The sequence below is a fragment of the Molothrus ater genome, chromosome 2, assembly GCF_012460135.2.
Source record: "Molothrus ater isolate BHLD 08-10-18 breed brown headed cowbird chromosome 2, BPBGC_Mater_1.1, whole genome shotgun sequence".
Classification (NCBI taxonomy): Eukaryota; Metazoa; Chordata; class Aves; order Passeriformes; family Icteridae; genus Molothrus; species Molothrus ater.
In genome coordinates this window covers 100625185-100639495 of record NC_050479.2, presented here as the reverse complement: position 1 = coordinate 100639495, position 14311 = coordinate 100625185, and the positions used below count along the sequence as shown (strand labels likewise).

Here is a 14311-nt window from a genome sequence, read left to right as displayed (position 1 = left end):
TTTTCACATAGGGGTTTCATGTCTTGGTCTTTGATGGAGAGGTTTCTTACATCCCAGTCTGTCTGTCACGGTGGTTGTAAAACAGGTGAGGGTCTTCTGTGGGAGACCACCTGAACTCAGGAGAAGTCAGCCAGGCCGAGAGGTGGGACAGCTTCCAAGGCTATTGTTGCAAACAGGGTCCGGTGCCCCCTTCTCATTGGGCTCAGTGTAGCATACAGCAAACAAGACCTGTGAAAACAATAACTTAGCACTGTGCTCTCAGGTCTCAGGGCCTTTGGCGTGTGTAACTTTCTCCTACAAAGCCAGAGATTTTCAAGACGGGGGAGGGTCTTCTCTTTGCTGGTCTCCCCAATGACGATCGTGAGGCAGATGAGGGATATTTCAGACAGACTGTCACACTACCCTGTGACTCACGATTGTCTTGAAGGGATCTTCATCAGCAGGGCTCTGAAATGTCGCTGGTAGGTCTTCAGGATTCGCTGTACGTTAGTAGTATAACCCGGAAAAAATAGAGACAATTTGACAGAGAGAGAGAGAGAGAGAGCAAGAAAGGAGGAAAAGAAAGGATAGGAAAAAGAAGGGAAAAAGGGAGACAATAAACATAATTAATATTGATTATCGTAACAATTTTCACAAATGGTTGATTAATTACAACAATATTATTTTTATAACATTTTTTAAATGGCTAAAACAAATGACAAATAATCAAAAGCAAAAAGCAATAAACAAATCATAATACAAGTATTAATTTAAAAATAACTTTCTAAAACAATTCACTGAAAATTGAAAGTAATTCTCACAAAATCATAAACGGGAATCAGGATTTACTCTAAAACACATATGCTTAATTCATAATTGCTTTGTGTCAAATGTCTTGGGGATGTCCACAGTGTAGGGGACATCAGCCAAGTTGTGTGCATTAACTATAGACGTCAATCTTGTCAGCTGTTTCACCATCTTCTAATTCATAACAACTAGGACTGCTGATAAAATAAAATCAAACAGAATTAAAATCAAAAGGATAACAATGGAATGACACACACTGTTCAAGACACTCATGGCAGTAGGAGAGCACCAAAAAAGAGTATCCCACCACTTTTGCTCAGCATCTTCCTCCACTCTTTCCCTGACATGGTGTATCTGTCTCACACTGTGATGAACAGTTACCAGAGTTTTCTGTCTGTTTTTCTTAATCTTCTCGAGGATTTCAACTAAGTCTCGATAGAGCAGCAGTTGTCTTACCAAAGTGAGATTCATCCCAATAGGAGTAGGCATCAGTTTGTGAATCAGTGTGTAGTTAGATTGCAATAGGTAGTGAGAGGTAACTGGAGCTTCATAAGAGAAATCACATCCTGTAATCTTGGTAAAGTTACAAGCACAAAAATTTGATGATTTTTAGTATCTACTACAATATTTATTTTCTAGGAATACAAAATCACAAATGGTTCTAAAGCGTGCACATCTATTGCCTATGTACAGAAGAACTGTTTCAGAAGTCTCGTTAGGACGAATTTCAAAATGACAGATATTTTGCTCTGTGTCTAAACAAATGTCTTGAGCTATGATTGCATTGCTTTCACAGATGAGCCCTTGTTGTTCTCGGGCAATACAAGATTCCAAATTACCAGTTTGCCATTTCTTACCAATTTGACAGGCCCATTCTCTATGTTCAGAAAGATAGAGAATAGCTCCGTCGTAATTCCGTTCTAATGCTATAACAGGGAAAATCAAGTGCCCTGAGGCATTGCGTATGGTTAACACAAAAGCTGTGTCTCTGTTTCAAATGGGATCATAGGTCAAAATTCACTAGGTTCCACCAGGATTGGAATTCTCTTTCAAAGTCAGTGGCACTGTTCCAAATTATTTTCCAAATTTCAATGGGAAAAGTGCCTTCTTCAATTCTCTTATAATTGAAGCAGAAACTGAGTGCATCCACAATTGTGCCTGGATACCGCTGAGAGCCAAAGAAACATTGTTTTGTGTAGCACCGAGTGCATCACTTACCAATTTGTGATCATTTACATTTACCTTCTCCCAGTTTGGTAATATGTTTGATAGCAGCCACTGGTGTGTTCACAAAAGCCTATAAGAACGACTGCAGTGGTTGCTGTAATTTGATCAAATCTCTAATTGTGACAGCCAATTTATTCAAGTTCAATTAATTTACATGTCATATGTAATATCATCACCGGGTGTTACCATAAAGGGAAGGGAAAACATTATTTCTGTTGTCCATCTAACTAGTGTTATCATGGTTTATCAGGTCTTCGTGTCCCTCGGAGTTCTTCTGAAAAAGTAAACACAACAGACTCTGCCATGAAGAGGCAGAAGAAGTTAGAACGATGGAGTTGTCAGAGAGGTTTTGAACAGCAGTGATACTTCCCCTACAGCAGCAGGGGGTCCACCAAAACCAGGTTGTCCAGGGTAATGTGCTGGGAGCTTGAAACCATCTGGTCTCTGTAGTGAGGGAATTATGCTTGGAGCTGTCAGGCAAAAAGCAGTGATTCTGGAACACTCGTTTACCCCCCATCTATAGTAAGAGGTGTGAGAAGTCCATTTAATCTTTTCACCTTCTGCCCAATCCTGCACACCTTTGACAGTAAAGTGAGAAATATTATCAGATTGAATTTCCTGTGGTTTTAGGGAAATTCCAAACCATCCTTGCATTGCTTTAACAGTATTATCTCCTGTAGCTCTGTTAAAAGCATCAGCCAGGAGCAACCCAAATATAAACATAGCATAGGACACGGTGTAAATACAGACAAGAAAATAATTTTGTCCCTCACTTTGGAAAATACACCAAACAGTTAACTCTTGACTCCAGCCCATTTCCCAGGCCTTCACTTTGATCCCATGTACTGGGCTTTGTCACACACTTGACATCACCTGTCACACTGCATCCTGGTCTTTGCTCTGTCCCTGTGCCATTGTTTACTTGGGAAGGCTGCCCAAACTCCACTGGAAGTGCCATGTCTTTTTTTGTCCTTTCCTTACTTATTTCCCTTTGCAGGGGGGTGGCTGGAGTCCCACTGCTGCCTCTGCTCTCAGTTTGGAGCAGTTGGGCTTCTGCAAAGCACAGACATTGCTATCTCTACTCTGCTTTGCCACCTGTTGGGAGCCAGGTTTAGAGCTGGGTTGATGGCAGAGGCACAGCAAGCATGGAGATCCCTGGGAACCTTTAGTTTCCGTGGCAATATCCAGCAGCAGCGATCCCTGGTGATATCCTTGCCTGCTGCCAGCATGCACCAGCTCCTTAAGCCCTTCCTTAAGCACCTCCTTTCCCACAGCCTGGTGGGGCGCCTGCACGAGGCCTTCAGGCAGTGCCAGGACCTGAAGACCGAAAAAGCCCAGATGGACCGAAAAATCAACCAGCTCTCCGAGGAGAATGGGGATCTTTCCTTCAAGGTACGGGGTGCAGTGTCCTCTCCATGTCCCCACAGCCCAGCTGGTTGTGATGGAGCCCGGGGGGAGGATTTGATGGCAGTGCTGGATGCTGGGATGTTTATGGTTCTGCTAATGCAGTCTTTGACCCAGTGACCAAGCCTGCCTTGGGCTCTGGATCCTGATCCAAATAAGAACTCTGTGGGTAGGCAGAATGTAAGAAAATAAAGATGGTGCAGAAGGTAATCTTGCCCCTGAGGAGTTGCAGCTGTCCTAACTCCCAAAGATTAGAAACAGGCCTGCCCTTGATATGCCACAGCTGTGACTCGTAAGGAAGAGTGCTATAAAAGAGTGGGTTAGCTGGCCTAGAGGAGAGTTGGTGTTTGTTGCTTGTGTTGTGAAGAGAGCTGTTGTTTGTTGGCTGTGCCTGTGAGTAGCTGCCCATGAGAAATCACTGAGAAGGTATGGAGCTTTGGAAATATGATGATAAACTATGGTGACCCCAGCGTGATTCGGATGTGATCCTGTGGTGATTTGGGTAGAGAGGGCAGTAAGGAGGTGATCCTGTGGTGGTTTGGGAAAAAGGACTTTAATATTAAGTAATGTGATCCCAAGGTGATTCAGGAAGATGACTGCAGACCTAAGAGAAATAAGATAGTGGAGTCAGGCAAACCAAGAGCCTCAGAGCCTAAAAATCCAGATGAGTTATAGCCAAGCAGACCTAAGAGACTAGAAGTCTGGACAATGTATGAGACACCACCCCCAAGAAGAAGAGTGCTGGATATGTGGAGCGGATGCTACGTACTTTGCTTATTTGTCATGTTGGAGCAAGCCCTGTGCCCCCTGCCAAGGTATGGCTCCAGTCCGGAGGGGGGACCCAGGATGGTGCTGCGTTCCCCCTGAATGGCAGTGTGTGCAGCAGGACACAATGGGAAAGTTGCTGCTACATGAGCGGACAACATGTAAGAGAAGCCCTCTAAAATTGTATAGTGGCCATCTCCACAGTAACCTGATGTGATTCGGGATGGGCCGTAGGGCAAGGTGTAGCCAGAGATGGAGCCCAGCGTAGCATTGAGAGCAGCAGGGGAGGCTGCCTGGTCTGGACCTGACAGATTTCAACACCTGGGGTACAGGGGAGCTGCTGGGGACACAATGGGAAATAACATATCAAGTGAAGAACAGAATGTTTCATCTGCATGGAAAACAGCAGGGCAAGAGAGGCTTGCAGTGGCCAACTAATACAACAAAAAACTGTAAAAGGAAGAAGAGAGATATTAAAACAGCAGTCGGAGCTGGGGACAGAGTAGCTCTATCATTCAGCATGGTGGATTTGTTTGCTGATGAAACAGGTGTATTTTGTTTGTGAATTGCAACTGTTAATCTTTGATTAGGCATAAGTGTAAAAGTTTATATTCCATAAGCATAAGTACACTCAACAGGTACTGGATTGATGTTGTTCAGGTTGTATAGCTATTGATAAAATTATGTAACTGTTGATTTGTTACTATCCTAATATATAGCCCTTAACTTCTTGTGAGTTGCCTTTATAGCGTTGTAGAGCTTTTGATGTTGTCCATATTCTAGATGTGTAACTGTAAGAGTTTCTGATAATATGTAATGTAAGTTTGAGTAATAAATCAAGGTCAGGGCACAGACACATTCCAGAGTTCAACAGAAATTACACAAAAGATGATTGTCCTGGGTTTACTATCTTTTGCAAAGGGCCCTGCAAAAGATAGTAAACACAACATTAGTTTATAAAAAGCCTTAGGTTGATGATCTTACTCTGACATGTAGCCTGAACATTTGTACCCTATTAGTCCTAAGTGAGATGTGTGAATACTTTATAATAACAATTTACTCAAACATATGTTTCTAGAGATGCTACAACTTTGTCATTAAAAGAAAAGGGGGAATTGTGTGGGAATAAAATGTAAGAAAATAAAGATGGTGTAGAAGGTAATCTTGCCCCTGAGGAGTTGCAGCTGTCCTAACTACCAAAGACTAGGAACAGGCCTGCCCTTGATAGGCCACAGCTGTGACTCGTAAGGAAGAGTGCTATAAAAGAGTGGGTTAGCTGGTCCAGAGGAGAGTTGGAGTTTGTTGCTTGTATTGTGAAGAGAGCTGCAGTTTGTTGGCTGTGCTGTGAAGAAGAAAGAGGCAGTGCTGTGAGTAGCTGCCCATGAGAAATCACTGCGAAGGTATGGAGCTTTCGAAATATGACGACAACAGAACTCTGGTGGGGGAATGGTGGCTGGGTGGAGCTGCCTGCATGTGGTGAACACCCAGAGCCCAGGATGCCCATGTGTGCTGCAGCTCTTGGGAATGGGGAGTGGGCAGAGCCCTGAGCAGCAAAGGCACACTCTGCCTCTCTTGTGGACTGGGTGGGTTTTCATTGGCAGCTGCGGGAGATCGCCAGCAATATGGTCCAGCTGCAGCGAGCCCTGAATGAGCTCTCAGAGGAGCACAACAGTGCCATGGCACAGTCGCAGGAAAAGCAGCGGCAGCTGGAGAAGGAGCTGCATGCAGCAATGCAGGATAAGGTCAGGGGGCTTGGGGGGTGGTGGGGGTGGGTGCCCCCCGTAGCTTCCCCAGGGTCCCCCCCCAGCTGGGGGACACGGCAAGTGCAAGCAGGGTGCAGCAGCCAGGAGCCCTCCTGCCCATTTTTGCCAGCACACAGGGAGAAGCGGTGTAACTGTCAGCTCCTGTGGGAAGCCTCTCCCTGAAACTAAGGAAGGGCTCCCCAGGGTGGGACAGGCTGCTCTCCTTGATTGGTTGGCTCTTCTGTCTTGCACCATGCTCAGTCCCATCTCTGTCTCCAGAAATGCTCAGAAGAGAAAATTGAGATTCTACAGGGAAAGATTTCGATGCTGGAGGACCAGTTGGCCAAGCTGGAGGAATGCAGTACCCAGGAGAAGGGGGAAGTCATGGGGGACATTTTGAAGGTACACTGGGGCTCCTGCAGCTTCAAGGGCTTGAATGGTAAACGACTCCAGTTGGAGAGAGCAGCAGGTGCCAGGAGATGCATGGCAAAGGCATGTGGGGCAGAGCCTGCTGCTCTCTGCTGCTGGATAGGGGATGTGGGGCTGAGCACTCTGGGAGAGCTCCATTTGGGCTGAATTTGCAAATACTGCTGCCAGGGAGCTTCCCCAGCCTGCCACAATATTAACTGGTTGTGAAGAGAGCGTCTCCTGCACGGTGAAAAGAAGGTGTTTGGTCCAAGGGAGCAGAGTGGCACAAGGCTGAGGGAAAAGCAAGGTGCCCTTGGGGTGTGGTGAGAGGGAAGGCAAGCACTGGGCAGCTCCCAGTGGGATGCAGCACATGGGGCTCTGGTGAGCCTGTTGGCTACAGCTTGAGTAACACCTAGGAGGTGCATGTTTTGTCCCTGTAGTAGTCTGACCTTGGCTGGGCACCAGGCACCCACCAAGCTCTGCTATCACTCCCCTTCCCAGCAGGACAGGGGAGAGAACAATAAGATGGAGAATAACTAGTAGGCTGAGATAGGGCAATTTACTTAAAGCAAAAAGAGTGAAAGTTTGTGTGTATAAGCAAAGAGAAAAGCTAATCTCTTCCCATCAGTGAGTGTTGTTAAGACACTTCCTGGGAAGCAGGGGCTTAAGCACGTGTAGTGTCTGCTCCAGAAGGCAAACACTAAAATAATGACTGCCCTCCATTCCTCCCATGTCCCTTAGCTTTTATATCTGAGCTGACATCATATGGTGTGGAATATCCCATTGGTTAATTTGTGTTGCTTGGCCTCATTGTGCCCACTCCCAGACCCTGGCTGGGGTGGGTTAAGAGTTCATTTTCCCTTGGAAGCTTTCACAGTGCTGTGCTTTGCATGGGTAGTTGGAAAGGTGTTGGTAACACACCAGTGTTCTGGGTACTGCTCAGCAGTACCCATCTCTCTGTCTCAGTCAGACCCAATACAGTCTCCCTACTCTTCTGTTTGCCAGCTGGAGGAGCTGAAAGAGAAGGAAGGGGAGAGCAAGGAGCTGAAACGCCTGATCCTGGCTGAGTCGGAGAAGAGCAAGAAGCTGGAGGAGAGGCTGCAGGGTGCTGCAGACTGAGATGGCCACCGCAGCCTCCCGTGCAGCCGAGAGGTGCTCGTTGATGAAGGTGGAGGTGCAGCGGTGCCAGGACGAGCTGGAGAAGCAGCGGATGACCATTGAGGCCCTGAAGAGGGACCGGCATAGCCAGAGCGAGCGGGAGGATGAGCTGTGGCAGGAGGCAAAGGTCTGCCAGGACAAGTGCCTACAGAAGGAGCAGCTCCTGGCTGCTCTGCAGGAGGAGCTCGACAGCGCTCGGGCCAGGCACGCCTCCCTAGAGAGCCAGCAGCGCCAGGACCTGGAGCAGAGAGCAAAAGCTGTGTCCACGCTGCAAGCCGAGCTAGCGCAGGCCAAGCTGGAGGCGGCCGAGGTGCGGTCGCTGCGGGAGCAGCTGGCAGAAAAGGAGCGGGCCCTGCAGGAGTCTTGGAACAGCAAGGGGGCAGCCTTGGAAGAGAGGAAGAAACTCCTGGAAGAGAAGCAGAGACTGACAAGTCGGGTAGGGGTTCTACTCCCAGCAGGAGGGATGTGGATGGGGGAACCCTCCTGGCAAAGGGATGTGTTCAGCCTTCTGCACAGCCCTGAATCCATGTCCTGCTCAGCACAGGGACTAGGGGCCTGGGACGCATTTCTAGGTGTGAAAGGGACTGTCACATGCAGGTGCTGGAGTGTTTCCAGAGAAGGGCAGCAATGCAGGGGAATGATGTGGAGCAGCAGTCTGATGAGCAGCAGCTAAGGGAGTTGGGAGGGGGGCTAAGCCTGGAGAAAAGGAGGCTGGGGGGGGGACTGTCTCTCCCTGAAAGGGTGAAACAGCTCCCTGAAAAGAGGATGCAGCCAGATGGGGGTCTCCCAGGTAACTTGTTCTGCCAGTTAACAAGTGGCATGACAATAGGAAATAGTTTCAAGTTGTGCCTGGGGAGGCTTAGGTTGGCTATTAGGAAAAAATTCCTTCCCTGAAAGGGTTGTCCAGCCCTGGCACAGTCTGCCCACGGCAGTGGTAGAGTCCCTGTCCCTGGAGGGATTTAACAGACATGTGGACGTGGTCTTGGCAGTGCACTCAGTCTCAGAGGGCTTTTCCAACCTAAATGACTCCATGATTGTATGAAAACCAGCCTATGTCTCAGCTGTGTACTCACCTCTACTTTTTGTGCTTGCAGGTGGAGCAGTTGGAGGTAATCCAGAAGGACCAAACTAAGCAGGTAACACAGACCACGAGCTGGCTGCTCAGTGACAGTGCACAGTCCTCCTTGTTTGTCACTTCCTGCTGGAGCCACCCTCTCCTCTGTACTGTACTGTGAACTGTGTACTGTACAGCACTGTGAACTGTTCACAGCATGGACCCAGCCATGGGGCCCTTGGCTCCAAGTCTCTGGGCACCTTCAGCTCCAGGGGGTAGCAACTGGGCTCCCATCCTGCCACCTGCTCCCTCACATTAGTGCCTGCAACTTGGCAAGGCTTCTGATATGGCCCATGGCAGCACATGCAGCAAGTGGCTGCCAGGAGCATGCAGGCTCCTCAGCATAGGACTATCTATCATAGGACTATCCCAGTGCTGGGATGGCTTCTCCCCCACCTTTAACCAAGGCCCAGCTCTTGGCACAACTGATAGGAACAGCTGTGCTCAGACAGCATGGGCCAGATGTGGCTGCTCTAGCCACATCTGATCTCCGATGTGGTAGGAGTTAGCACTTGGGAAACAATGCTGGAAAAGCCACGTTTCCCTGTCCAGTCCCAGCCAGAGCTGCCCAGGACTCTGCAGAGACCTTGTGGCTATGAGCAGGGGGCTGAGGGCTCCTCAAGCATCCCCTGGAGCTGGGAGAGCATGGCCAGGCCAGAACTTGCAGCAGCCAGCTCCCTGTGTCAAGAGTGCTGGATGACCTGTGGGACTCCAGGTTGCAAGTGCTTGGGCACTGGGGACTTAACAGAGGCTTTGCTTCCAGCCCGTGACTGCTCCTTCTGCTTGGGTAGTTCCAGCCAGCCTTGCTGTAAGGATTAACATGGGGTGGGTGACTGTCACCTTGGCATGTCCTGGGATCTTCCTTGGCAGTGGGTGGTGCTGAACAGTCGCCCTGTGGCAGGAAATTTCTTCATTGTGCCCTAGAGCTGGCTAGAGAGGAGGGGCTGTGCTGCCCCACAGGAAGATTGTAGTTTTGTGGCTGGAGCTGGTCTCACCAAGCCATGTTCTTTCTTCCAGGTGGATGAGCTGAATAAAAAGCTGACTCAGCATGAGAAGGCCACCTGGACCCAGCAGCAGAGAGTTAAAGTAAAGAGGGACCAAAACCCTGGGGGCTGAGCCCTGGAGCTGTTGGTGCTGCCAGGGGGCTCACCTGGGTTGCCTCTAAGCCCATCTCTTCCCTGCCCACAGGCACTCTGTAGGGGGACGGAGTATGGATAAATGAAGATAATGTAGAATGTAATCTTATCCCCCAATGAGATGCAGCTGGACCCTATTATTAAAGATTAGGAGCAGGCTGTATGATAATAGGCAACACCTGTAGCCAATAAGAACAAGTGGTATAAAAGAATGGATGATGGGAACTGGGGTCAGAGAAGCTGGAGAGGTCAGCTGGCTGCTGCAAGGACCAGGAACAGTCAGTGCTCAGAGGAGCTGCCTGCGAGCAACATCGAGGTAGGAAACTCTGAGGCTATGGAATCCTTGTGCCATAATAGAACTCTTGTGGATCTATAAGACAACAAGTGGTGGCCCTGACGGGATTCGGGACCTGTGGATTCAAATACTAAACTATATGACTGTTGTGATTCAGGAAATGAGCTTGTGATTTGGAAAAAAGGACTTGACTACTAAACTGTATTGCCCTGTGGATTCGGGATTAAAAACCATATTACCTTGTGGATTTGGGAAGCCGGATTTGACCACTGGATTTGACCATATAACCCCGTGGATTTGGGGAAACAGGATTGGCAAAATGTATCAATTACAGCTATTGTTATTTGTTAAATATGAGTGTAAAAGACCTTAAAGATAACTACTTTGTAAGCTGGGAAAAGCTATAGAACTGAACTAACATTTAGAAATATATATATATCAGTACTATGATATGCTGTTTGAACCTTTGTATAACTCCTAGTTCTAAATGAAATGTATAAATATGTCATAATGCTAATTTATTTGAATATGTACTTCTGGCAATGCTGCAACTCTGTGGTGAAAAGAAAAAGGGGGAATTGTAGGGGGACAGAGCATGGATAAATGAAGATAATGTAGAATGTAATCTTATCCCCCAATGAGATGCAGCTGGACCCTATTACAAAAGATTAGGAGCAGGCTGTATGATAATAGGCAACAACTGTAGCCAATAAGAACAAGTGGTATAAAAGAATGGATGATGGGAACTGGGGTCAGAGAAGCTGGAGAGGTCAGCTGGCTGCTGCAAGGACCAGGAACAGTCAGTGCTCAGAGGAGCTGCCTGCGAGAAACATTGAGGAGATAAGAAACTCTGAGGCTATGGAATCCTTGCACCATAATGAATAGAACTCTCATGGATATATAAGACAACAGCACTGGAAGGGGAGCTGCAGGCAGCAGTCACAAGCCATCAGGAGAAGGTAGCAGAGCTGCAGGTGCAGCTCACCCAGAAGGAGCAGGCAGCTGAGCACTACAAAGGGCAGGTATGCTGGGGGCTGGTATGGCCTTGCTGTTCCTGACACTGCGGGGACGCTTGACAGGATTCCTCTGCTTTATATCCTAGATGGAGAAGGCAAAAAGTCATTATGATGCCAAGAAGCAGCAGAACCAGGAGCTATCAGAGAAGCTGAAGGCCATGGAGCACTTGCAGGAAGAGAACACAGAGCTTCAGAGCAAATCAGAGAGGCTGGCCAAGGAGCTACAGGAGAGCATCCTGCAGGCCAGGGAGTCTGAGATGAGCTGCAAGACTCTTACCAGCCAGATTCGCAGCCTGGAAGCTCAGGTGGGTGTGGCATAGTCGAGCTTCACCCTCCTTGTCCTTGCTTCCATCACCACCTCACTTGGAGGATAGATCCATCCATTCCTCCCTGTTTCCCATTCAGGTGCAGGAACTCAGCAAGTTCCAGGAGAAGACTGCCACAGTAAAGGGACGTGAGGCTTCCTTTGAGAGTGTGGCTGACCAGAGCACTGATAGCCTCAATGAGGCACAGCAGCTCAGCTCCCCCAGGTACCAGATCCATCTGCTTCCAGCACCCCAAAACTCCACCGTTCCCAGGCCTGGTCAGCCTGCTGGTGCTACCCTCACCCCCTGTCTCTGCAGGAAGGCTGCCAGCTCTCAGCTGGAAGTCTCAGTGGTGCCATCAGACAGTGAAGAGTCACTGCTGTCTCAGCGGCTGCCCCAGACGAAGTCATCCCTGGAGAGCCTCTACTTTACTCCCATCCTCTCTGAGAGGCGGTCACAGCTCCAGAGCAGCGCCAACTTCCCGGGAGACTTCTCGCTCGACTCCGGCTGCAAGACCCGCTCTGCCCGGCGCCGCACCATCATCAACATCACCATGACAGATGTGAGCAGGGGGCCCCTGCTGGGGAATGCAGGGATCAGGAGCAGCACTGCAGAGGGACCCAGCATGCTGGGAACTGAAAAGCTGAACATGACCTGTCAATGCGCACTGGCAGCCTAAAGTCCAGCCATGTCCTCAGCTGATCCCCCCAGCCCAGTGGGAAGTGGTGCAATGTGGGCATTTTTCCCCTCTGCTCCACTCTGCTGAGACCCCACCTGCAGAGCTGCTTCCAGCTCTGGGGCCCCAATGTCAGAATGACATGGAGTTGCTGGAGCAAGGACAGAGGAGGTCACAGAAGCTCTCCAAGGGCTGAAGTCCCTCTGCTCTGGAGATAGGTTGAGAAAGTGGGGAGAAGAAGGCTCCAGGGAGACCTTAGAGCCCCTGCCAGTGTCTAAAGAGGCTCCAAGAGACCTGGAGAGGGACTCTGGACATAGGCTTGGAGTGACAGGAGAAGTGGGAGTGGCTTCCCATTGACAGAGGGCAGGGTTAATGGGATATTGGGAAGAAATTCTTCCCTGTGAGGTTGCCTAGAGAAGCTGTGACTGCCCCATACCTGGAAGTGTTCAAGGCCAGTTTGAGCAATCTGGTCTAGTGGAAGGTGTCCAGCCAAGGGAAGGAAGAGGTGGAAGGAGATGAGCTTTAAGGTCCGTTCAACCTAAACCCATCTGTGGATTTTTCTCTCCCAGAAACAGGCAGAGCCCGAGGAACTGGTCTGCATCAAGAACATCCCATTGGCTCATTCCACAAAAACATCTTCCCCTGCTAAGGGCCGTCTGTGCTCAGGTGCCTCCACCCGCTCCCTCACCAGCTTCTCCTCCCAGGAAACCCTTGCAAAGCTGGAAGCCTCCTCCCCAGAGAAGACCCCTGGCCATTCAGTACTGCTGGGCCTCCCTGGGTACCGACCAGTCACCCGTAGCTCCCTGCGCTTGCAGCGGACCAGCAGCTCCAGCCTCGGTGTGTATGGGCGGGGAGCACTTGGACTGCTGGCTGTGGGGTTCTGCCCTGCCTTGGGGGAGTCAGGTCTTACCTGGAAGCCCCCTCATCTTTCCTTGCTTTGGATTTAGGCCAGAGCACCATGAAGCTGGGCATGTGCCAGGATGAGCCAGAGCAGATGGATGACTGGAACCGCATTGCGGAGCTGCAGTGGTTATACCAGTAAGTTTCAGAGGGAAAAAGAGTGATTGGGAGGGAGCCCTCTGTCCTGCCCCACGCTGAGCTAATGGTCCTGCTCCTCTTTTGCAGGCTCAGAGGCGCCAGTCGATGGCGTTCAGCATCCTCAACACCCCCAGGGAGCTGGGGAGGCGCCTGCTGCGCCGGGCAATGGCCCAGAGGAGCACTCCCACAGCCTCCAGCGGCACCCGCCGCTCGTCCCGCATCGCCACTGCCACGACCCCAAAGGGCAAGGTAGGTACTGCCTGACCCCCTGGGCACGCTGCTGCGCTCATGCTCAGCGCCCCCAGCTCCTGCCTTGGGTTCATACAGGCCATGGGGACAAGGGGCACAGTCCTGCTGTCCCTGGGCTGCTATGGCAGCAGCAGGTCCCAGCATGGGGCTCGGTCACGTTCTTGGTCCCTAACCTCCCGTCTTCGCTCTGTCCTTTCCAGGCCAGTCGCGCAAGGACAAGCGATCCTGAGGTTTCCCCAGTCCCTGCGTGCTGGCTCTGCCCTGGCCTCCCACCTGCACCCCCTCACCACTTCCTGCCCCCCCAGGGCCCAGGAGCACTGAGGGTGAACAGGTGGGGCCACCCACACGACTGCCTTGCGTATCCCACTGACAACTGTGGGGTGCCCTGGGCGTGGCAAGGCCCCCTTGCCCTTCCTGTACCCATTGTCATCCTAAACCCTTCCGGGACCCAAGGCAAGGGGATGCACAGAGGGTGAGGGCTGGAAACACACAGGGGTGCGGGGGCTGGCACCAGGCTGCAGCTGGAGGGGCTGAGCTCTCCCCAGGGATATTCTGCAGCCTCGGGTACAGGGACAGAGGTGAAACTTAGCATCCCTCGGGTCACCACCTTTGCTCCCTGTGTGTGGGACCCCCCAACCTGCCCGGTCCTCCTGTTCCTCCCAGGGAAGTTGAGGCAGCATTTTTAAATGTTTCTACTTGTAAATAAAGTGTATTTTTCACCTGCTCTGGGGCTCCTGGCTTCCTGCTCCTACAGTCCACATGCACTGGAACCTTAATCAGGGCTTGAGGGGAGGAAAAGCATGACCTCCTCCTTGTCCTATCACTGAACTACACAGGGTCTCCCAAGGCAGGATGCTCACCCAGGGACCCTGCAGTGCCCCCCAAGCAGTCATAGTGCAGATTTCTGTCCTTCTTACTTTTCTCCTTTACCTTCCTCTTCTCCAGTAGCAACCCCTGCCATTACAGTGCTTCAAACCCCAGCAAACCTGGCC

At 50.3% G+C, this 14311-nt stretch overlaps 1 protein-coding gene across 1 annotated transcript; it reads left to right on the top strand.

Annotated features, from left to right (window-relative positions):
- The first annotated feature begins 2262 nt into the window (after window positions 1–2262).
- On the top strand, window positions 2263–13498 carry LOC118691074 (nuclear mitotic apparatus protein 1-like). Its single transcript, XM_054518603.1, is given in 12 exon segments — window positions 2263–3405; window positions 7338–7433; window positions 7435–7926; window positions 8585–8626; window positions 9622–9715; window positions 10921–11057; window positions 11138–11356; window positions 11457–11581; window positions 11675–11918; window positions 12602–12869; window positions 12980–13070; window positions 13158–13498. Coding segments are annotated over 12 exon segments (2241 nt in total). The 5' UTR covers window positions 2263–3138; the 3' UTR covers window positions 13324–13498.
- The last annotated feature ends 813 nt before the right edge of the window (window positions 13499–14311 follow it).